At 42.9% G+C, this 20891-nt stretch overlaps 1 protein-coding gene across 1 annotated transcript in view; it reads right to left on the minus strand.

Moving 5' to 3' along the window:
* Positions 1-1100: 1100 nt before the first annotated feature.
* PEX7 (peroxisomal biogenesis factor 7) overlaps positions 1101-20891 on the minus strand; it is an 82283-nt gene continuing 62492 nt past the window's right edge. The window contains exon 10 of the mRNA XM_004587264.4: positions 1101-2155. Within this exon, the coding sequence (XP_004587321.2) occupies positions 2087-2155 (69 nt within the window). The 3' untranslated portion in view covers positions 1101-2086. The remainder of the gene's footprint in view (positions 2156-20891) is intronic.

The raw sequence follows: 20891 nt of genomic DNA on the forward strand, positions 1-20891 counted from the left end.
ACATTTGATCTCAAGCTCCTTTTCTACTTTTCAAATACATAAACAGTCAGGGCTTTAAATATCTATAACATCTTTGACATAGACATGAAATAGAAATTAAGGGAGATGTCAGTTTTTAAATCACAAGTTTTGGTTTTAAAAAGATATATGGTAGACTGTGTTGTTGATAAAATCTCTTGCACTCTAAGAAAAGAATAACTCGTTATTTCATTTTCACTGTAAATATGACCCAGAGTATTTTAAAGGATGGACTGTAAACTATGTGGACTCGAAGAACCACTAGCATGAAACTGCTTTTATTGAATCAAATCTCGGTGTGATGCCATTTGTTTACAGGAAGAGAGAAAAAAAAAAGCTCCATGAAACCCACAATGGTGACAACTCTTAGGATTGGCTGAGCACTGTGTATATTACAAGCCACTTAAGTTAAGCAGTGCCCTTTTTATGGGGTCTTTCAAAAATAATTATTGCTGATTTAAGAACCAGCAAGAGCTTTACTTTCCCTGAGATTACCCATTCTATAACAAAATTTATCAAGTACCTTCTACATGCCAATGTGGCAATAAGGCCTTCCTGGCACAGGGACAGAGTCCGTAGCTGGAAATCTTAAGTAGCAAATTGTTGGCCCAGTCAGTATAACTTCCATATTTTTAAGTTCATTTCTTACTCCACCTTTTCAAAATTTATTTTGTCTCAATTTTGCAAAGACGCAGTTTAAACTTTTTTTCTGAAGCGAACAAAGAAATATATATATAACAATTATTTTCACTATTACAAGCATATTTTGTTCTTCAACATTTTCAAAAACTTAAAATTGAATTCTTACTTTCATCATTTATAACATGCCTTAATATTATATAAAGATATAGATATCAGTGCAAGCACTGTGGTACAATGAGTTAAGCCGCTGCTTGGCATGCCCACATCCCATACAGCCGGTTTGAGTCCCAGCTACCCTGCTCCTGATCTAGGCACCTGCTAAAGCAGCTGGCAAGCAGTTCAAGTACTTGAGATCCTGCCACCCACTTATGAAACCCAGAACTAGTTCCTGGCTCCTGGATTCAGTCTGGCTCAGCCCTAGCTGTTGCACTGGGCCAGCTGTTGCACTGTTGCAGCTATTTGGGGAGTGAATATTTGGGCAGAGAAAAGATATTTCTCTTTGTCTGTCTTGCTCTTTTTTCTCTCTTCTCTTCTCCTTACTCTCTTTTTCCCATTACTCTGCCTTTCAAACAAGTAAGTCTTTAAGACATACATTTTTCTAATTATTGTATATCTAGAGATTTTTCTAGGAGACTCAGGGAGGTAGCCAGGAAGCTTATGGCATTATTGAAGACTAGCTTCAAGGGCAATAGCTGGAAGCGTTAGCAAGACCTAAGACTTTATTTAATAAACAGTTTTAAAATTTTCTGATAGCAGAAAAATGGAAACAGTGTGTTATGAAAGTAACAAATACCTAACACAGCATGCAAAAAATGTTTAATAAAGGAAGCTCTTAACTCACAGCAGTTCATGCTCTGAAACCATGGTACCAGTCCTGGAGAGAATCTCACTGAGTCTGCCAGGCACACAGTAAATGCCCAACAAACAACTACTCAATAGATGAACACATGAAATGTTGATTACAGCCCTGACAACTACCTCTGGACAGGTAGTCCTGCAAATACACACATGCTGGAACAATCTAATTGAGGATATCATGAGTGATAAATTATCAAGAGACGTAGTTTATTTTGATTTCAACAGCAGTGACTATTTTCTTTTCATCAAAAGTGACATAAGAATTAAATATGTAACTATCAATATAATCTACTGATCTCTCACACTTTAGTCCATTTCACAACAGAAGTTACATTTTAATAGACATTATAACATCAATTATTCCATAGGATTTTCAGAAATATGGCTTATATACCAGGCCTAGATGAGCCAGAGTCTTTGTTAGCTGCCTCAGAACAGACTGCAGGGTAAATTTGAAAAAGTTGAAATCCGAATGGCATTTGCCAAAGCATGACAGCTGTGTTGTCACGAGTTTAATGGTGCTTTTACGCCGTATTCAGGCAACCTCTGGTTCTGACCACAGCAGATCTCAAGCAGGAGCAGCAAGACAAGCAGGATCATAGATCTTTATTGTTTCATCCCAAGAACAGTCAGCCACCTGTGAAACAGAAACAAAGAATCATATGTGGATGGACAAAAATTCCAAATGGGTTGCAAATGCTAAAGCCATTTAGAATGTAGAGCATCCACTAGTAAATGCAATTTAACTAGAAAAGCCACAAGGGTAAGTTTTTGATAAAAGGTCTATTCTTTTTCTCTTTTTAAGATACAGTTAAGGAATTGTTTCCAATGGTTTCAACTTGCCTACAAGGAATCTCCCCTCTCCTACTCAGCCTGAGAGCTTACAAGATTCCTGAGACAGACACTGGAAAGATGCCTTCTGGGACTACGAACACACACTGCTCAGTGTGTGAGGACAGAGAGGAAGCTACAGTGTTAGGTTTTGTCTTCAGAAAATGATCCATTCAACCCTGAATGTGGAAAGTGCCCTAACAGAGACTTTGGAAAGACACTAGAGTGCAGTGCCATGTGGGGCAGCGTCTGGAAGACCTGCAGATGCTGTGGCATTCACACTGGCTCTCTGGCCCCTCAAGCTGGAGCGGCACATCTGCAACCCAACTCTAATCTTGTTTAGGGAACTACTAAAAACAGTGCCACACAAAGGCAAACTCCTGATTATCTGCCTACCCTTACACTTCAGAGTTGCTATCCCACGGGACACAAAGATTACTATAGTAATTTACCTGACTCAGCTATCTGTACCTTTTCATACGCTAAGCCCTTTAGTGTGTTAAGCATCAACCACTCTGGAGAAGAGAACCAGAGAAACAAGACTTCGGCTTCTTTCTAATGCAAGGTATCTTAAAATTGACATTTCCGAATCCTTGTTCAGCAGTCTCCAGCTTCTTATTTACTCAGGATTCAGAACTGCTGATAAATGTCAAGGCCACGGCATCAGCACCGTTCATCAATCTAGACTTAATTGGTAACACAAGAAAGACCTAGAAGTGCAGTGATACAAAGTCATGAATAGATTGATTCAAATTAATGCAAATAATAACGATATTTCTCCATTAGTTAATTAAACCACATCTTGTTCCATAAATTTAAAGCTTATGATAAAAACCAAGAAGATAATAAAGAAAAGAGCACTTTACTAAACTAACCAAGAGGCTTGTAAAAAATTTCTGGTCAGGAACATAGATTGCGCCAAGGTGTTCTATGGCGAGGGGGACATGGTTTTCATTAATTACCATGCCTGGCCCAGTGGCCTCTGGGTGACAGAGCATGGCCCTTTAATTCTAGGACTGAGAGTAAACACAGGGCTCTTTCTTAATGTCCTCCATAGTCCCCACTCTGAGATGAATCAAAAAGATATTAAGACTTTGCTAACAAACAGACAAAATAAAGTAGACAGCATGGAAGAAGTGACTTTACAGGAAGGGATCCCATTCATTCTTTCCTAACCCCTATCCTGCTTCCTCATGACGAAAGCCATCCCTCCCCTTTCCAGAAACATACTCTTGGCCATGCAGAATTCTCTGGACAGAGAATGAAAGACATGACAGAATACCTCCTTTTCCACAAACCTAAGTACCCCCCTTTTCACACTGATATTCCTATATGAAGACCCTTTGCCCATGACCTTGCTTTCAGAAAAATGGTGGGGGGGCTGAAGTAGGGGAAAAGTTTTGGAGCCATTCCAGATGAGTTACCTGAATTTGTGCCTTTCACTGGAGTATTTTACAATCTGTAAATTATAGAAAACTGACAGCCACACATATGTTTTTCATTCATAAAAGCAGCCAATGAATGCTGTCCTATGGAGTCTCAATGGATGCTCCAATTTTGCCAATTTTGTACCAATTAGTACATTAATTCTGGTATTCAGTGATTCCCTACATAAGGGTACTCTGAGAAGTGTATGAGGAAATGCAATTGAAAGATAAATCTGGGATGGGCTTTTGGCACAACGATTAAGATGCTACTCGGGAGGCCTGTTTCCTGTGTCATAGTTCCTGGTTCAAACCCTGGCTCCTCTGCTTCAGCGAGAGCTTCTTATTAACTGTCCCCAGAAAGGCAGCAGATGATGGTTCAAGCACCTGGGTCCTTCCATGTGGGAAACCCAGACTGAGCTCATGGCCCCGGCTTTGACCTGGCTTCTGGCTGCTGCAGGTATCTGGAGAGTGAATTGGTGAATGCAGTTCTGTCCATTTCTCTTTAAATTAAAAAATGAAAACATAAACTGATTTTAGAAAATCAACATAAAATTTTTAAATGTTGAGATTTATTTACTTACTTTTTAAAAAAAAATTATTTTTATTGGAAAGTCAGTTATACAGAGAGGAAGATCTTCTGTCTGATGCTTCACTCCCTGAGCAGCTGCAATGGCTGGAGCTCAGCCTATCTAAAGCCAGGAGCCAGGAGCTTCTTCCAGGTCTCCCACAGGGGTGGCAGGGTCCCAAAGCTTTGAGCTGTCCTCAACTGCTTTCCCAGGTCACAAGCAGGGAGCTGGTTGGGAAGCGGAGCCGCCAGGGTTACAACCAGCACCCATACGGGATGTTGGCGAATTCAAGCCAAGGACGTTAGCTGCTACACTATTGTGCTGGGCCCTATTTACTTACTTTTTTAAGATTTATTTTTATTGGAAAGTCAGATTTACAAAGATAAAAAGAGACAGACAGAAAGATCTTCCATCCACTGGTTCACTCTCCAAGTGGCTGCAATAGCGGCAGCTAAGCTGATCTGAAGCCCGGAGCCTCTTCTGGGTCTCCCACGCAGGTGCAGGGTCCCAAGGCTTTGGGGGCCATCCTCTACTGCGTTCCCAGGCCACAAGTAGGGAGCTGGATGGGAAGTGGAACTTGAACTGCGCCCATATGGAATACAGATACATGAAAGACAAGGATTTAGCCACTAGGTCACCACATCAGGCCCAAGATTCATTTATTTTGATGCAAAAAAAAAAAAAAATTAAATTCATGGTTCCATAAGCTTTTTGACAATCCACATATGTGTCTGTTAAGATTTTTGGGTATAGATTCTTACATGAATTAAATAAAATCCTTTACACAGGTGAAGAATCTTGATTATCCTTTTTAAAATGATCATCTTGCAGTAGTCTAGTGGCTAAAGTCCTTGCATTGCATGTGCTGGGATCTCATACAGGCGCCGGTTTTAATACTGGCAGCCCCGCTTCCCATCCAGCTCCCTGCTTGTGGCCTGGGAAAGCAGTTGATCATGGCCCAAAGCCTTGGGACCCTGCACCCACATGGGAGACCCAAAGGACGCTCCTGGGTCCTGGATTCAGATCAGCTCAGGTCTGGCCATTGCAGCCACTTGGGGAGGGAATCATCAGACGGAAGATCTTCCTCTCTGTCTCTCCTCTCTGTATATCTGTCTTTCCAATAAAAATAAAAATGATCATCTTATGTGGTAACACACACAGACAGAAGTAACCATTTTTTCTATACAGCATAAAAAAATCACTTTTTTATAGGATGTAATGGTGATTAACAAAACACTGCTGTATTGAAAAACAGATATTCTAAAATGGGCAAGAGGTGAATATCATGACATTGGAAAGAAACAGGCAGAGGTACCAGAACTGCAGTAAAGTGGGTTAAACTGCAGCTTAGAACACCAGCATCCCTTTTTTTTTCAGAGTCCCACCTCCAGTCCCAGCTACTCTTCTTCTGATTCAGCTCCTTGCTAATGTGCCCTGGAAGACAGCAGAACATGGCCTGAATGCTTGGACCCCTGCCACCCGTGGTAAGATCCAGATGGAGTTCCAGGTTCCTGGCTTTGGCATAGCCCAGCCATGGTCCTTGCAACCATTTGGGGAGAGAACTTGTGGATGGAAGATCTTATTCTCTGTCACTCAGCCCTTCAAGTAAACCTTTGAAAAATAAACAAAAATTTAAAAAGCTGAGAATAACTGCTATAAGCTTGTACATGAACTGGTTTCAGTCTCACTGGCTTTGCTTCCAATCCAGCTCTTCAGTAATGTGCATGGAACACAGAAGAGGATCCAAGCATTTGAGCCCCTGCCACCCCTGTGAGAGATCTGGGTAAAGCTGTTGAGTTGAGCCTAACCTGGCCTAGCCCTGGGGAGTCAACCAGGGGACAGAACAATCTTTCTCTCATTCTGTCTCTATCTCCCTTCTTTTTTGTCTTGCTTTGCCTTTCATATAAAAAAAATCTTAAAAAAAAATTAAAGGCAGTCAATAATCTAAGATAGACAGAATTAATTTACCAGTTTATCAGAGGATATAAAAAAGCTTCCAAGTTCTAAGTACTTAATTGTAAAAGAAATATATAATATGACTCCATTACAAATTATCATTCAATGCCAAGAAAATGATTTTACAATAACATTTTTATGTGGCACTGAAAAAAAAGAAAACCAAACTTCAAATGGGTCAAAAGAATAAGCTGCAGTCTCCCAGAGGCATTTCCTAAGGCTGCAGTTCTCAAGCCAAGCCGTGAATCATCTGGGGATCACAGACAAGTGGGCCCCTCCGCACAGCCTTGTGTCCCGAGTGTGGCTCTGTGGTCAGCACCACCAGCACTGCTCAGGGCTGGTACCCAGCCAGGATTCCCTAACCCAGTGTTCACAGAACACCTTCCTGAAGTCCATAAATGCAGCATTTGCCTAAGTACACACTGCAGGGAAAAGAGGAGAGACAATTTGCAATTTCCTTCATATTCTCAATCCCTGACCCTAAACACAGTGATTCAGAGCGCTCTGCAGCTGAGTATCACAACCAGCTGCTGTTAGGCAGCACAATGTTTCTTCATAGAGCGGGAGGAAGACAGAGAAAGCAAGTGCCAGCGATCTTCCAACTTCTGGTTCACACCCCAAATGGCTACAACAGCTATGGCAGGGCCAAGCTGAGTCTATAAGCCAGGAATGTAAAAATTTTACATTCCAAGAACAGCTGAGGCCAGTGTGTGCTTCTGATAAGGCACTGCCTACCTTGACCAGGGTGCCTGCCCTGTTGTTCGTGGGATCCAGGCACAGTGGAGGCAGGGGAATGTTGTAGGCAGTGGGATCAATAAGACTAAATGAAGAACTCAAAAGTTTCAGCTTGAAGGCAACTGAACTCCATCATAAATCATCTGAGGCAACTCAGCAATCTTTTAACAGGGGAGATTTCCCTGAACCCCCTCCAGGGCTTCTTGAAGGCTGACTGCCAAGGCCTGTCATGGTTAACCCTCTTCCCCTACAGTGCAAGTGTGCATGTGGACGCTGAAGGGCAACAGCCTCCAGGCTCGGCCTCTGATTCAAGTGGAAAATGTATTCCTGCCCTCCAAGCCCGCTGTGATACATTTCATCTCAAACTCCCCTATCAGTCTTCTTTATCCTGTGACCAAAATGCAAATCTTCTCATCTAAACTCAGAATCAACAAGCATTTATGTGAAAATATCATCAAATTGTATTTCTTTATGTAATAAAAGATTCGAAGAGAAACAGTCTTCATACTGTTCTTCAGCTGCTGTTTTGCTAGGGTAGTGAATAACTAGTAAAGTAAGAGCTCATATAAGTTCTATTATTAATTTTTGCTTTGACGCAGTGTAATCAATATTTCTAACTTTAATAAGCACACTGCGGCAGACACTGCAGTTCTTCAAATACCTGGATCCCACATCAAAATGCCTTGTTGAGTTCCCCTGCTTCCAATGCAGCTAGCTGGGGAAGTAACGGCCCGCATGAGAAAGCCAGTGAAAAAAATTAAGAACCCCTGGAAGAAACAGAAGCAAAAATGAAACAGATTTTGAAGGGAAAGTGATGGAGATGCCCACTCCTAGGAACCCCATGGTATAGCTGGGCAGAAAGTCAAGTCCCTAGACACTGACCCTGAAAAGGGTTGAGAAAAGATACCTTAAAGAGCTGATTAAAACTGTCATACTGAAAAGAACTTTAAAAAGTAATTTGGGGGGCCCGGCACCGTGGCCTAGCGACTGAAGTCCTCGCCTTGAACGCGCCGGGATCCCATATGGGCGCTGCTTCCCATCCAGCTCCCTGCTTGTGGCCTGGGAAAGCAGTCGATGATGGGCCCAAAGCTTTGGGACCCTGCACCCATGTGGGAGACCCGGAAGAGGTTCCTGGTTCCCGGCTTCGGATTGCTGCAGCACCGGCCGTTGTGCTCACTTGGGGAGTGAATTATCGGATGAAAGGTCTTCCTCTCTGTCTCTCCTCTCTGTATATCTGACTTTGTAATAAAAATAAATCTTTATTTTAAAAAAAGTAATTTGGGGAAGGTGTTGCAGTATAGCAGGGCAAACTGCTACTTGGGACAGCCATATTACATACCGAAGGTCCCATCTGAATCCTGACTACTCTGCTTCCCATGCAGTTTCTTGCTAAAGCACCCTGGGAAGCAGGCAACAGATGACAGCTCAAGTACTTGGGTCCCTGTCACCCATGTAAGATATATGGATGGAGTTCCAGCCTCCTGGCTCAGCCTAATCCAATCCTAACTGCTGTGGAGTACTGGGGAATAAGTCCAAATCAAAGGATGAAAATCTTGGCCTGTACACAAATGTGTAATGTGTATATGTGTATCTAGCTATCCTCCCCACCCCACCCTCCTGTTCTGCCTTTGAAGCACATGAAAATAAGAATAAATTCCTTAAAATATAAGAATAATTTGCAGTGTGCTGGGTCAGTATGCTTGCCTGGATTTTAAAGCAATCCTCTCCAGACAAAAAAGGGAAAATGAGCAAGAGAGTAGGGGCTTCAGCAACAGGAGGCAGAGGCGAGGGTGGCCAAGGTGCCAGGAAGCCGCCCTTGCCAGGACTGTGCGAGTGCAGAGGCCGGAAGCACAGGTTGTCCCAGTCCACCCTAGGAGGGCACTGAGATCCTACAGACCTGGGCCTGGCCAATGTTTGGGGCTTGGGGAAAACAACAGGCTCTTGTTATATAACTTTCAGCTAAAAAAATTACACAATTACTAAAGCAGCGAGAGGAAACGGCAGAGACTAATGCCTGAGGACACTGAATGCTTCTGGGATATGTTCTTTTCAACTCTACAGCTTGTCTGCTCTGACAGACGCTGAAAATACCATGTAAGATCAAGAATGCACCGGACACAGCTATCCTATCAACAATGCCGGCCCCATTCTAAAACTCAGTTTTCAATCTCACATAAGAATTCTGACCTACTATCAACCTTCAAAGTTTGTTTAATTTTACTTATTTAAAAGGCAGGGCAAGAGAGAGAGAGATTTTTCATCAGCTGATTCGCTTCCTGAGTGGCCACAACATCAAGGGCTAAGCCAGGCCAATGGCAGGAGCCAAGAAAACCATCAGGGTTTATGGCATGCAGTGTCCCAGGTGGCATCTTAACCTCTGCACTACAACACCCACCCCATGCTGATAATCTTTAAGTCTGGAATTGTAGGAATAGGGATTTGAACCAAATTATAAACTGAATTTTTAAGTAATATCCATTATTTTGGTAACAAAAGAGATAATTTTAAAAAACACTTGAACTTCAAGCAACTGAGAGTCAGAACCAACTTTCAGTACCAGCTACTGAAACAAAACAAAAATACACAAAATTGGACCCTGCGCAACGGCCTAGTGGCTAAATCCTAGCTGGCATGTGCCAGGATCCCACCAAATCATGTCCTGGTGCCCCACTTCCATTCCAGCTCTCTGCTTGTGGCCTGGGAAAGCAGTTGAGGATGGCCCAAAGCCTTAGCACCCTGCACCCACATGGGAGACCTAGACAAAGCTCCTGGTTCCTGGCTTTAGATCGGCTCAGCTCCAGCAGCTGTGGCCACTTGGGGAGTGAACCAGTGGACAGAAGATCTTTCTTTCTGTATATCCTTCTCTCTGTAAATCTGACCTTTCAATAAAATAAATAAATCTTTAAAAAATACACAAGCTTTTTTTTTCAATTTTAAGAAAGTCTTTATAGTAGTTTTTCGTTCCCCGTATGGATAGACCAAGACAGTTATTCTTCTGGATGACATTTCCTGAGCATGTTGGGAGTCCCAGAAGGTGAGTTTATGTCAATAGTATAACCACAACTTTAAAAAATATGCATATGAATTGGAAATGACTGGAAATTGGGGTAAGGGTGGAGCTAATTAATATTCAGGAAGAAGTTTCTGGAATCTTAGTAACATTCTAGCTCTTAATCTGGATGGCAGTTATACAAGTATGGCCACTTCATGATAACCTACTGAGCTGAAAATATGCACACTCTTCAGTGTGGATCTTACATTTCTATTAAAGTTTTCTTTTTTTTTTAAAGACTGAAAATAATAGTAATATGGTCTAGCACAGATTTTTTCCAATAATGATAGGATCTTGATTAATCATTCCTCTCTCTTTCAAATGGAATTTCCCAAATTTCACCATGAGATGAACTTGATTAACCTTTATTTATAAATTTTATTAAACACACATCTTGGAACAAATTGATAATCTCTACTTAGAAAAAGAGAAAGAGAAGAAATAATTATGTCCCACAAGAAATGTGGGAAGATGTAAACATGGAGTCTGCCTATATACTAAAGGAAGTTTCACGGAGCATTCCAAATAGCATAACTGATACTCTAAGTAAGGACTACTAATGGTAAATTAGTACACAGAAAACCTAATCATACAAATGGGTACACTACAAGTCTAGAACCACAAGTATAAAATGTAAAAGAATATCCCATTTAGAAATAACAAGGATAAGGTGGGAAGGAGAGGACACTATGACAAATCATGATCAGAGAGGAAAAAAAAATCAAAGAAAAATTTTTCTCAAGTGAAAAATAACTTCAGTCTGGTTAACAAGAGAAATCACAGAGCATTTCTCAGCAATTATCCTTGAAGAATGACCCCAGACACTTTATTTGTCAAGTTTTAAACCTTTAAAGACTAGATCTTTCACATTCTGTCAAGAAGAAAAGTGGTATAATGTAAGAATGCCTTTCAATTTCATTTTTCACATCTTTAAGAATCCTGAAATGAGAAAAAGACTTATGACTACAGAACCTCAAATAAATCTTTTCTAAAATCAAGATTATATTAAGACACAGAGTCCCAAAGTCACGTCAGCAAGGTTCTATACTGGCTAAGATCACAAGAGACAACAGGGTTTAGAAAGCAGAGGGAAAGATACTAAGACGTAAGAGAGATACTTTCTGAGAGTAATGTATGAACAAAGGGTGAAGTTATATTAACTTGAGATCAGTACGTTTGGCCATAGTTTGTGAGAATAACAGATAAATACGACATGTAAAAAAATGATGTCAGGGCAGGCATGTGGGCTGGCAGTTGAGTCACTGGCTGGGATGCTCGCATCCCACATTAACAGAACGTGTGGCTTTCAGCCCTGGATCTACTCCTGATTTCAGCTTCCTGCTAATGCGCACACTAGGAAGCAGCCATGTTGGCTTAAGTAACTGGGTCCCTTCCAACCAGGTGGGAGACCCGGATTGTGTCCCTGGCTGTTCACATTGGCCTGGTGTGGTCTTAGCTACAGGGACCATGTGAGAAATGATCAGCATATGGGATCTTTAGTCCCTCTTTGGCTGTTGATTTTTTTTAACTTAAAAATAATAGCTGAAACCACTAAGCATACCACAAAGGTTAGTGTGGTTGATCTGAAATGACTACAAATTCTTTGCAGCTCCTCCTGTCAAGAGATGAACTTGACAATCCATATCTGAGCTGGTCTCCTGCCCTGCTCTGCAACCAAAGGATGTCAGAGGACTCCGCGTCTTCTCTTCTGGGGGACTTGCAGGTTTGGCTCTCACCCCGAGGACATAGAGCTGCTAAGTACAGAAGCAAGAGCTCCCCTGGAGACACATGCAAGAGCGCCAACATCACCCACCAGATGGGAATGGGGCTCATCTAAGATCATCCAGACCCAGGTAAGCCACAACAGGGACTACAGGTGAGACCAAAAGAAGAACTGCCAGGCTGGGTTGAGCCCAAACTGCTGATTCACAGAACTGTGAGCAAATAAAACTGCTGCTTTAAGGCAGTAAGTGTCACAGAGAGGTCTACTACATAGTAAGTGAGAAATGCAATGCAACGGAGAGAAAGACAAAAGGGTTACCCAAGAACTTGAACCTCACCTCCTCTTGAAATGAGTCCAATATTTTATGGTAAAAACCACCAAATCATGAACATATTTTAATGCATTCTGAATTACTGAGCCCCAGATACTGCATTTTTTACAATCTGAACGTTTGTGGCCACATTCTGTCAGGCAGATACACTGGTGCTAGTTTTCCACCAGCATGGTATTCACTGACTGTCACATTTTGATAATGTTCAGAATATTTAAATAATGTTACTACTCTTATTGCACTGATCTGTAATAAGTTAGTTGCACTTATTTGCATTTACTTGAAAGACATATATAGGTTTGCTCCCTAAATAGTCACAACAGCTGCAGCTTGGCCAGGGCAAAACTAGGAGTCCAGGATTCACTCTAAGTCGCCCATGTGGGCGGTAGTGACCAATGCTTGAGCCATCACCTGCAGCCTCCCAGAATACACATTAACAAGAAGCTGGAATTGACCTCAAACCAGACACTCTATGCAGGCATCTCAGGTAAAGTCTTAACTACTGTGCCAAAAAAAATTTTTTTTAATATTTGTTTATTGATTTGAAAAGTAGAGTTACAAAGAGAGGGAGATGCAGAGACAGAAGAGAGATCTTCCATCCAATGGTTCACTCCCCACAGGCCACAATGGCCAGAGCTGGGGGCAGTCCAAAACCTGGAACCAGGAGCTTCTTCTGGGTATCCCGTGTGGGTGCAGGGGCCCAAGGACTTAGACCATCCTTCATTGCCTTCCAAAGCACATTAGCAAGGAGCAGTATCTGCAGTTTAGCAGCTGGTACATGAACCGTGTCCATGTGGCAATACTGGTAACGCAGGTAGCGACTGTATTTGCTATGCCACAGCACTAACTTCCTCTCTTTCCTTGCTCCACATCCAAAACAGTATTTATTATATGATAGGGGGAGAAGAGCTGGTGAGCGAATGCAATACCACCATTGTTACTAACATAATATCACTTCCACAGCCCATGGATCAAAGAGTTGACTTTCAAGTCCTACAATTTAAGAAACACATTCCAGGGCCCGGCGGCGTGGCCTAGCGGCTAAAGTCCTCGCCTTGAAAGCCCCGGGATCCCATATGGGCGCCGGTTCTAATCCCGGCAGCTCCACTTCCCATCCAGCTCCCTGCTTGTGGCCTGGGAAAGCAGTTGAGGACGGCCCAATGCATTGGGACACTGCACCCGTGTGGGAGACCCGGAAGAGGTTCCAGGTTCCCGGCATCGGATCGGCGCGCATCGGCCCATTGCGGCTCACTTGGGGAGTGAATCATCGGACGGAAGATTTTCCTCTCTGTCTCTCCTCCTCTGTGTTTATCTGGCTGTAATAAAATGAATAAATCTTTAAAAAAAAAAAAAGAAACACATTCCATAAGGTTATAACTGCCACAGGCAGTGATTCCTCTGATGAATTCAGGCAAAGTAAATTGAAACCCTTCAGGGAAAGACTTACCTTTCTAGATGCCATTAAGGACATTTGTGACTCAAGGAAGGAGGTCAAAACACCAACATTAATGCGAATTAGGAAAAGTTGTTTCTAACACTCATAGATAACTGAAGAATTCAATACTTCAGTGGAAAAAGTGACTGCAGACATGGCAGAATCAGAGAACCAGGCTGCGGAGGGGAGGTTACCAGGTGAGACCATGCTGCCTCAGTGCTGGAAAGGGTGGAGGGTGGGGAGCGGGGAACACGCTCCAGATTCTCCAGGAGTCAATCAGAATAGGGGCTACTAAGGGCATGCTTAACAGGTGTGGAATGACTTCTGGGGGCTTCCACTGACCAGGCCATTACACTCACAGGTAATCGAGGGAGCTGAGATCACTGGTTCAGAAAGGGGAATCTGGAGGGCATGTTTGGGTGAGGCCAAGGGATTCATCCACACTGGAGAGCAGGGCTGAGCTAAGCTGCATCACCTGCCAGTGCACAGCTGCCAGTGCACACCTGCCAGGGGACAGGCTAGGCAGAGCTAGGCTGCAGCACCTGCTGGTGTGTTGGAGCAAGACTGAGCCACATCAGGCTGGGCTGCAGCACCCACTGGTATGCAACAGAACTGGGGCTGGGAGTGATTCAGCAGGGGATTTGTGGGCTTCCCCAGCTGGACTGCAGCACCAGCAGTGTGCCCGAGAGCTGCGATTGCTGGTGGGCTAGGCAGTCAAGGTTGTGACCCTCACTAACGCCAGCCCCAGGAGCAAACCAACTGGGCCAGACTGTGGTACCTGCCAGCGCATGCAAAAACCAGGTCCAGGGGCAGGCAAGGCTGGGCTGGGATATACTGCAGCACCTGGAGACACATGCAAAGGTTGGAGCTGGGAAAGGCTGGCTTGGTTTGGCCACAGCATCCACCAGCAGGTGCCGGGACCTGGGACAGAGCATGCCAGGCTGGGCTGCCACACCAGCCAACATGCTCAAGATCTAATGCTAACAGCAGGTCTAAGACAACTTGGTAAACTCCCCTGCTAGGCCACAGCTCCTGCTGGTGAGCATGAGAACCAGGGCTGAGGCTAGGCTGAGCCAGGCAAGGCTGTGTGTGTGACCAAGTCTGGGGAAAGCCAGACTGGGCTAGGTCACAGTGCCCACTGGTACATATGAGGGCCAGAACCAGATATACACTGGGCTGGCCTAGGCCACAGCACCCACTGGCACACACAAAAATCAGGGCTGGGAGTACCTAGTTATTTGGCACCATTGAGACTAGGTTGCAGCACCCATCAGGGTGCGTTAGAGCTGGGCCTCGGGTGGGCTAGTTTTTGCAAGTCCACAGCACCCCTGGTTTGCATGAGAGATGAGGCTGGAAGCAATTCTTACCAGGCAGCTGTATTTACCAATATGTGTATTGGCTGGTGAGGAAGACACATTGAACCTGACCCTGCACTCACTGGCACACAGAAGAGCCTAGTCTGAGGACTTCCCAAGTGAAGTTTCTTGGGGGACTCTCCAACTAAACCACTGGATTCAAACCCTGTCCTCAGGAAAAACCACAAGATATGCTGTCTGACCTTGGAGTACATATATTGGGACCAGGCCTCCTGAGCTGCTGATATCCATGTAGTGGAGAACACACGCAGATGCATACAAAAGACATGACAGCCTGTACATCTAAGCCAGCACAGGATGTCAAGTGGCTCATCAGAGGATGGAAAGCAGAACAGTTGGACAGTCTCTTGGCCAAGCTTTGCAGCGTCTGGGTCTCTGGATGCACTGAGGTGGACCTGGTCAGGTAACAGACCTTGGGAAGATTCCTTCAACCCTGACGCAATGAAACCAACAATGTCTCAGAACTATCAAGCATTCAAGTAGCACCCTCAGAACATTCTGCCCCACATCAGAGCTCCTAATGCATCAACAAATGACCCGCCCCCCTTCCCGGGTGCCAATGTAGTTTGATAGCAAGAATTAGCTTCCTATACAGGAGTAAAAGAACTGAAACATTTATCTCACCCACCTTCCTGTACACCTCAATCCTGCTCATCCTAATCAGAGGCCCACAAGGGTATGCATCTCTCTCAACTATGCGATCAATATTAAAAATAAATAATTAATAAGAAAAAGAAACAGTACGAGGACTAGCATTAGAAGTGCATCCTGAACTCTCAAGATACAACTATACAGGATGAGGAGCTGCTATTTATGAATGGGCAAAGAAAGTGTTCTCTTTCAGTGGAACGTGTAGTTGAACTTGACAACAACAGATTCAGAACCCCACCTATACTTAGTTGATAAAGAAAGAGCAGGGTCTGAGAGGACTGCTTTGGGTAAAATGCTATCAAACAATACTACAAGCTACAGAGAAATCATTCATGAAAGGAAGAGTGAACTGAGGCAGAACCTTAATTATCATTTATTAAGAAAACTACTGCAGTCACTCCAACCTTTAGCAACCACCACCCTGGTTGATCAGGAGTCAATTTCACTGGGGCAAGATCCTCTACCAACAGAAAGATAGCAACTTGATGAAGGCTTGGATGATCACTTTCAGCAATAAAGTACTTTTAAATCAAGGTCCATATATTGCTCTTTTACATACAATGTTATTTGCACACTTAACACAGTACAGTGTATCTTTAGATCAAAATCACAGGAGCTCTGTTTCCTTTGTAGCCTACTTCCAACACATCAGTAAATTCTACTATGTAATCTCTGAGTTAAGGCTGGCATACTTGGAAAAAATTGGTATACACAGAGGCATAACAGTAATATACACTCATGAGTAATCCTAGTATTTTCTTTTTCATTTTAGTTTATTGCATACAATCACATTATTGCTTTCTTTTTTTTTCCCTTCCTTCCTTCCTCTACTTGCTGTCACAATATCGTTAAATATTGGAGAGATAAGCTTATTACTGTGAAGTAAGTGAATATGCTGCTGTAATAATTTGGGAAAAAATAATAAGGGAGAGGGTGCTAGGGGGAAAGACGGCAAAGTGGGAGGGCAGAACTCCTATGCTTCTAAATCTGTATTGTGAAAAAGTAAAGTCTACTAATTTTTATATAAATCAAAAATACGAAAAATTCTATTGTTATTTTCAAAACGTTAGGCTTAGGAGAATCAAGATGGCGGAATAAGGAAACGACACAAATAGACGGAGAAACATTAGCCAGTGTGACGCAGAGAGGACACACTCCAGGAAATAGGAGAGGACAGAACAACAGCAGAGGGCTACCTAGAGACTGACAGACACAGGAAAGCAACGTACACAACGGTGTGGTGTTGCAGTGACTGATCCCCACTGGTATTCAATGAGCAGCAATCTGAACTGCACCTGTAGCTGGAACTCCACCAACAACAAGGTGGGAAGGGACTTTCACCAGGAGCTCAGGAGATGAACCCAAAGAACTGCTCGTCCTGCTGGTCTTTTTGATTTAACCAAGAGCAGAGACAGAGCGGCAGATCCCAGATGGGCAGTGCGAAAACAGGGTGGATTTCACAGCCCACTCCACCTCCCAGAGCTGAATCAGGCGCCATTTTTTTTTAAAGATTTTTATTATTATTGGAAATCCGGATATACAGAGAGGAGGAGAGACAGAGAGGAAGATCTTGCATCCGATATTTCACTCCCCAAGTGAGCCGCAACGGCTGGTACGCGCTAATCCGAAGCCGGGAACCAGGAACCTCTTCCAGGTCTCCCACACGGGTGCAGGGTCCCAAAGCTTTGGGCCGTCCTCGACTGCTTTCACAGGCCACAAGCAGAGAGCTGGATGGGAAGTGGAGTTTCCGGGATTAGAACCGGCGCCCATATGGGATCCCAGGACTTTCAAGGCGAGGACTTTAGCGGCTAGGCCATGCCGCCGGGCCCGTGGTGCCATTTTGTTTAAGGAGGCAAAGGCTATGGGACAGTACTGCGCATGCACTGAGCTGGGAGAGTTCCACTCATTTCTGGTTCAATGAACTGCAACAGCTTGGCATCCTAAGGTTTCCCCCAAGATAGATCCCGGTAGCCCTCGGACCTGACGGCCAGCAGATCAAGAACTCTAGTAATGGCACATCAAGCACCATTTTTTACAGTGTGGCAAAGGCTTTAAGATTGCAGGAACAAAAAAGAAAGCAAAAGAGAAAAAACAAACAGAAACAAACAAACAAAAAGACTGCAGGGACAACAGTGAGCTCTGTATATGCTGAGCTGGGAGTGAACTCACTGAGCTCAGTGCATTGCACTAGTCCCACAGGGAAAAATAACATAGACTTTAGCATCATATGGGTCAAAATAGGTTCATGTGGCTCTCTGACCTAATGGCCAACAGATTCCAGCAAGATCAGCACCACCAACAAACAATTTAGTTGTATATGACACCTGGTGTCTCCCTAATCCTGGGACCTGATTGAACCAGAAGTGAGAGAAAGGTTGTACAGACAACGGTGCAGCCTCAGCCCAGTATCACAGGAGGTGGAGAGTGGTGACCCATGAGCTGGGGTTATGAAAACCACAGTGGAAATCTAACATAAGAACCCAGACTTGCACTCGCTGGAGGGAGTGGCACAAGTGACTGCAAACAAAGAGCCTTGTGCCAACTACAATAAGTAGAATTGAACTGCAGACCTGTGGGTGACAGAGCTTAGAAACCTGCCTCAAGGAGAAGAAACTGCTAACTAGGGCCCAGCACAATAGCATAATGGTTAAAGTCCTCGCCTTGCATGCACTGGGATCCCAGCTCCCTGCTTGTGGCCTGGGAAAGCAATCAAGGACAGCTCAAAGTCTTGGGACCCTGCACCCGCGTGGGAGACCCAGAAGAGCTCCAGGCTCCTGGCTTCGGATTGGCGCAGCTCCAGCCGTTGCAGCCGCTTGGGGAGTAAACCACAGAATCGAAGACTTACTCTCTGTATTCTGCCTTTCCAATAAAAATAAAATCTAAAAAAAAAAAAAAGAAACTGCTAACTAGACGTACAATGACCAAGAACAAAAGAAGAGACAAAGGCACAATGAACATTACTGAAGACTGCTCTGTAAAGGAGCAAGGAATATGTCACACAGGAAATGAATCAAATGAAAGCTGATGATATGTCAGAAATTAAGAATACAGTAGAGTAAGTTAAAAGTACAATGGAGAGTCTCCAAATTAGAAGGAAGGAGGTAAAAGAAAGAATCTCAGAATTAGAAGACATTTCCTGTCACCAGGGAGAAACATATAAAAAGATGGAAGCAGAGCTGGATCAAGCCAAAAGAAGTGTTCAAGAATTGAAAGACACTATTAAAAGGCCAAATATAAGAGTTATGGAAGTTCCAGAAGGTGCAGAAAGAGAAACTAGGATTAAAAGTGTATTCAATGAAATAATAAAGGGAAAATTTCCCTAATCTAGATGAAGAATTGGGAAACAAGATCCACGAGGGGCACAGAACTCCCAACAGGGTTGACCAAAAGTAGTTTCATCACGACACACGATAATCAAGCTCTCTTCAATTGAACACAAGGAAAAGATCCTTAAATGTGCACATGAAAAAAATCAATCAACATATAAAAGAATGCCAATTAAACTCACAGGAGACCTCTCACAGGAAATTCTACAGGCCAGAAGAGAGTGGAGCAACATATTCCAGATTCTAAAACCAAAGAAATGTCAGTCCAGGATAATGTACCCAGCAAAACTTTCCTTTGTCTTTGAAAATGAAATAAAATTCTTTTACAGTAAAGAAAAGTTAAAAGAATATGCCTCTTCCAAACCTGCCCTACAAATGATACTTAAAGATGTTCTCTTGACAGAGAAGAGGAATAGCGCCCACCAAAACCAAAGGCAAATGTGAAGAACATCTCAGTAAAATAACAATGGAAGACTAAATCAATGAACAACCCATTGCTAAAACGACAGGACCAAATTACCACCCATTCATATTAACCCTGAATGTAAATGGCTTAACTTCATAAATCAAATGTCATAGATCTAGTAGACTGGATTACAAAAACAAAACCCTTCTATTTTTTGCCTACAGGAGACATTTCTCACCAACAAAGATCAGAGGAAACTATATCTCATGGATTTTGAATTTTTTTTTTAGTTTCATCTCTTTAAAACACTTTCTCATTAAATTCTTCAATGACTCACAGATCATACAGTAGCATCATTTTCTTCAAGAAGGTTCCTGATTTTCTTATTCATTTCTTCAACGACATTCAGTAGTGTGTTATTCAATTTCATGGCATTGTTAATTTCTTTTTTCCTCCTGTTGCTGATTTGGTTTTTTGTTCTTTTCATTTAAGGGGATATATAGTAACTGTAGTTACTATATCTAGTAGTAATGTTATTTAGTTTCATGGCATTGTAAATTTCTATTTTTCTTCCTGTTGCTGATTTTTTATTGTGGCTTTTCATTTAAGGGGATGTATAGTAACTGTGTAATGGAGACTATCATATCCAGGTGTGAAGATACAATGCAGTATACATCTCTATTTCCAGACCAAAGATGGTCTCCCAATAAAACTGTTTACTCTATGTTGACAATGGGATGTTGGAGTTTCTGCCATTGTCCATGCCTACAATGATGGACATGTGAGTGTGTATAAAGAACTATACTGCAGTAATAATACAAGGGAACTCAGTGAGGCGGAAGGGGATTGGGGAGGGAGGAAGGGAAATCCCAGGGCCTACGGAACTTATCATAAAATGATAATAATAAGAAGAAGTAGTAAAATTTTAAATAATGTTAGGCTCAATCATATGAAAGTTTTAGTATTTTCTCACATATCTTACCATTTTATATCTGTCTTTTAGATGGGCTGGTTTGACTATTTACATTTAATATAATACTTACACTACACATCTTTGAAAAAAGCATGGAAAATTTATCCATCTAATTTTTTTTTTACATTTATTTATTTGAAAGGCAAGAAAAAAAAGGAGGGAGATGAACACTGATAAAGAGAGATCCCATCTGCTGGTTCACCTTCCGAACACTCATAACAGTCAGGCTGGGCCAGGATGAAGCTGGGAACTAAGAATTCAACATAGGTCTCCCATAAGAACTCACTCACTGCCACGTCACGGCACCCACATTACTGTGAAGCTGGAGCCTGGAACCAAACCCAGGTGTTCTGTCTGATAAGCCTAATGGGTGTCTCTGCCATTAGGCTAAATACCTGCCTTGTGTATTATTTTTTTAAACAAGTTTCATTTGTTTTCACTTTTTTTTTGAAAAGAGAGACAGAGACAGAGAAAGAATGTTAATAACCGCTGTGACTAGACCAGAACTCCTGCAGGTCTCCCACGCGGAAGAAAGGGACCCAAGTACGTGAGCCTTTATCTTCTCCCCCCTGCCCCCCAACCTCC

Source organism: Ochotona princeps, chromosome 1, assembly GCF_030435755.1.
Source record: "Ochotona princeps isolate mOchPri1 chromosome 1, mOchPri1.hap1, whole genome shotgun sequence".
Lineage (NCBI taxonomy): Eukaryota > Metazoa > Chordata > Mammalia > Lagomorpha > Ochotonidae > Ochotona > Ochotona princeps.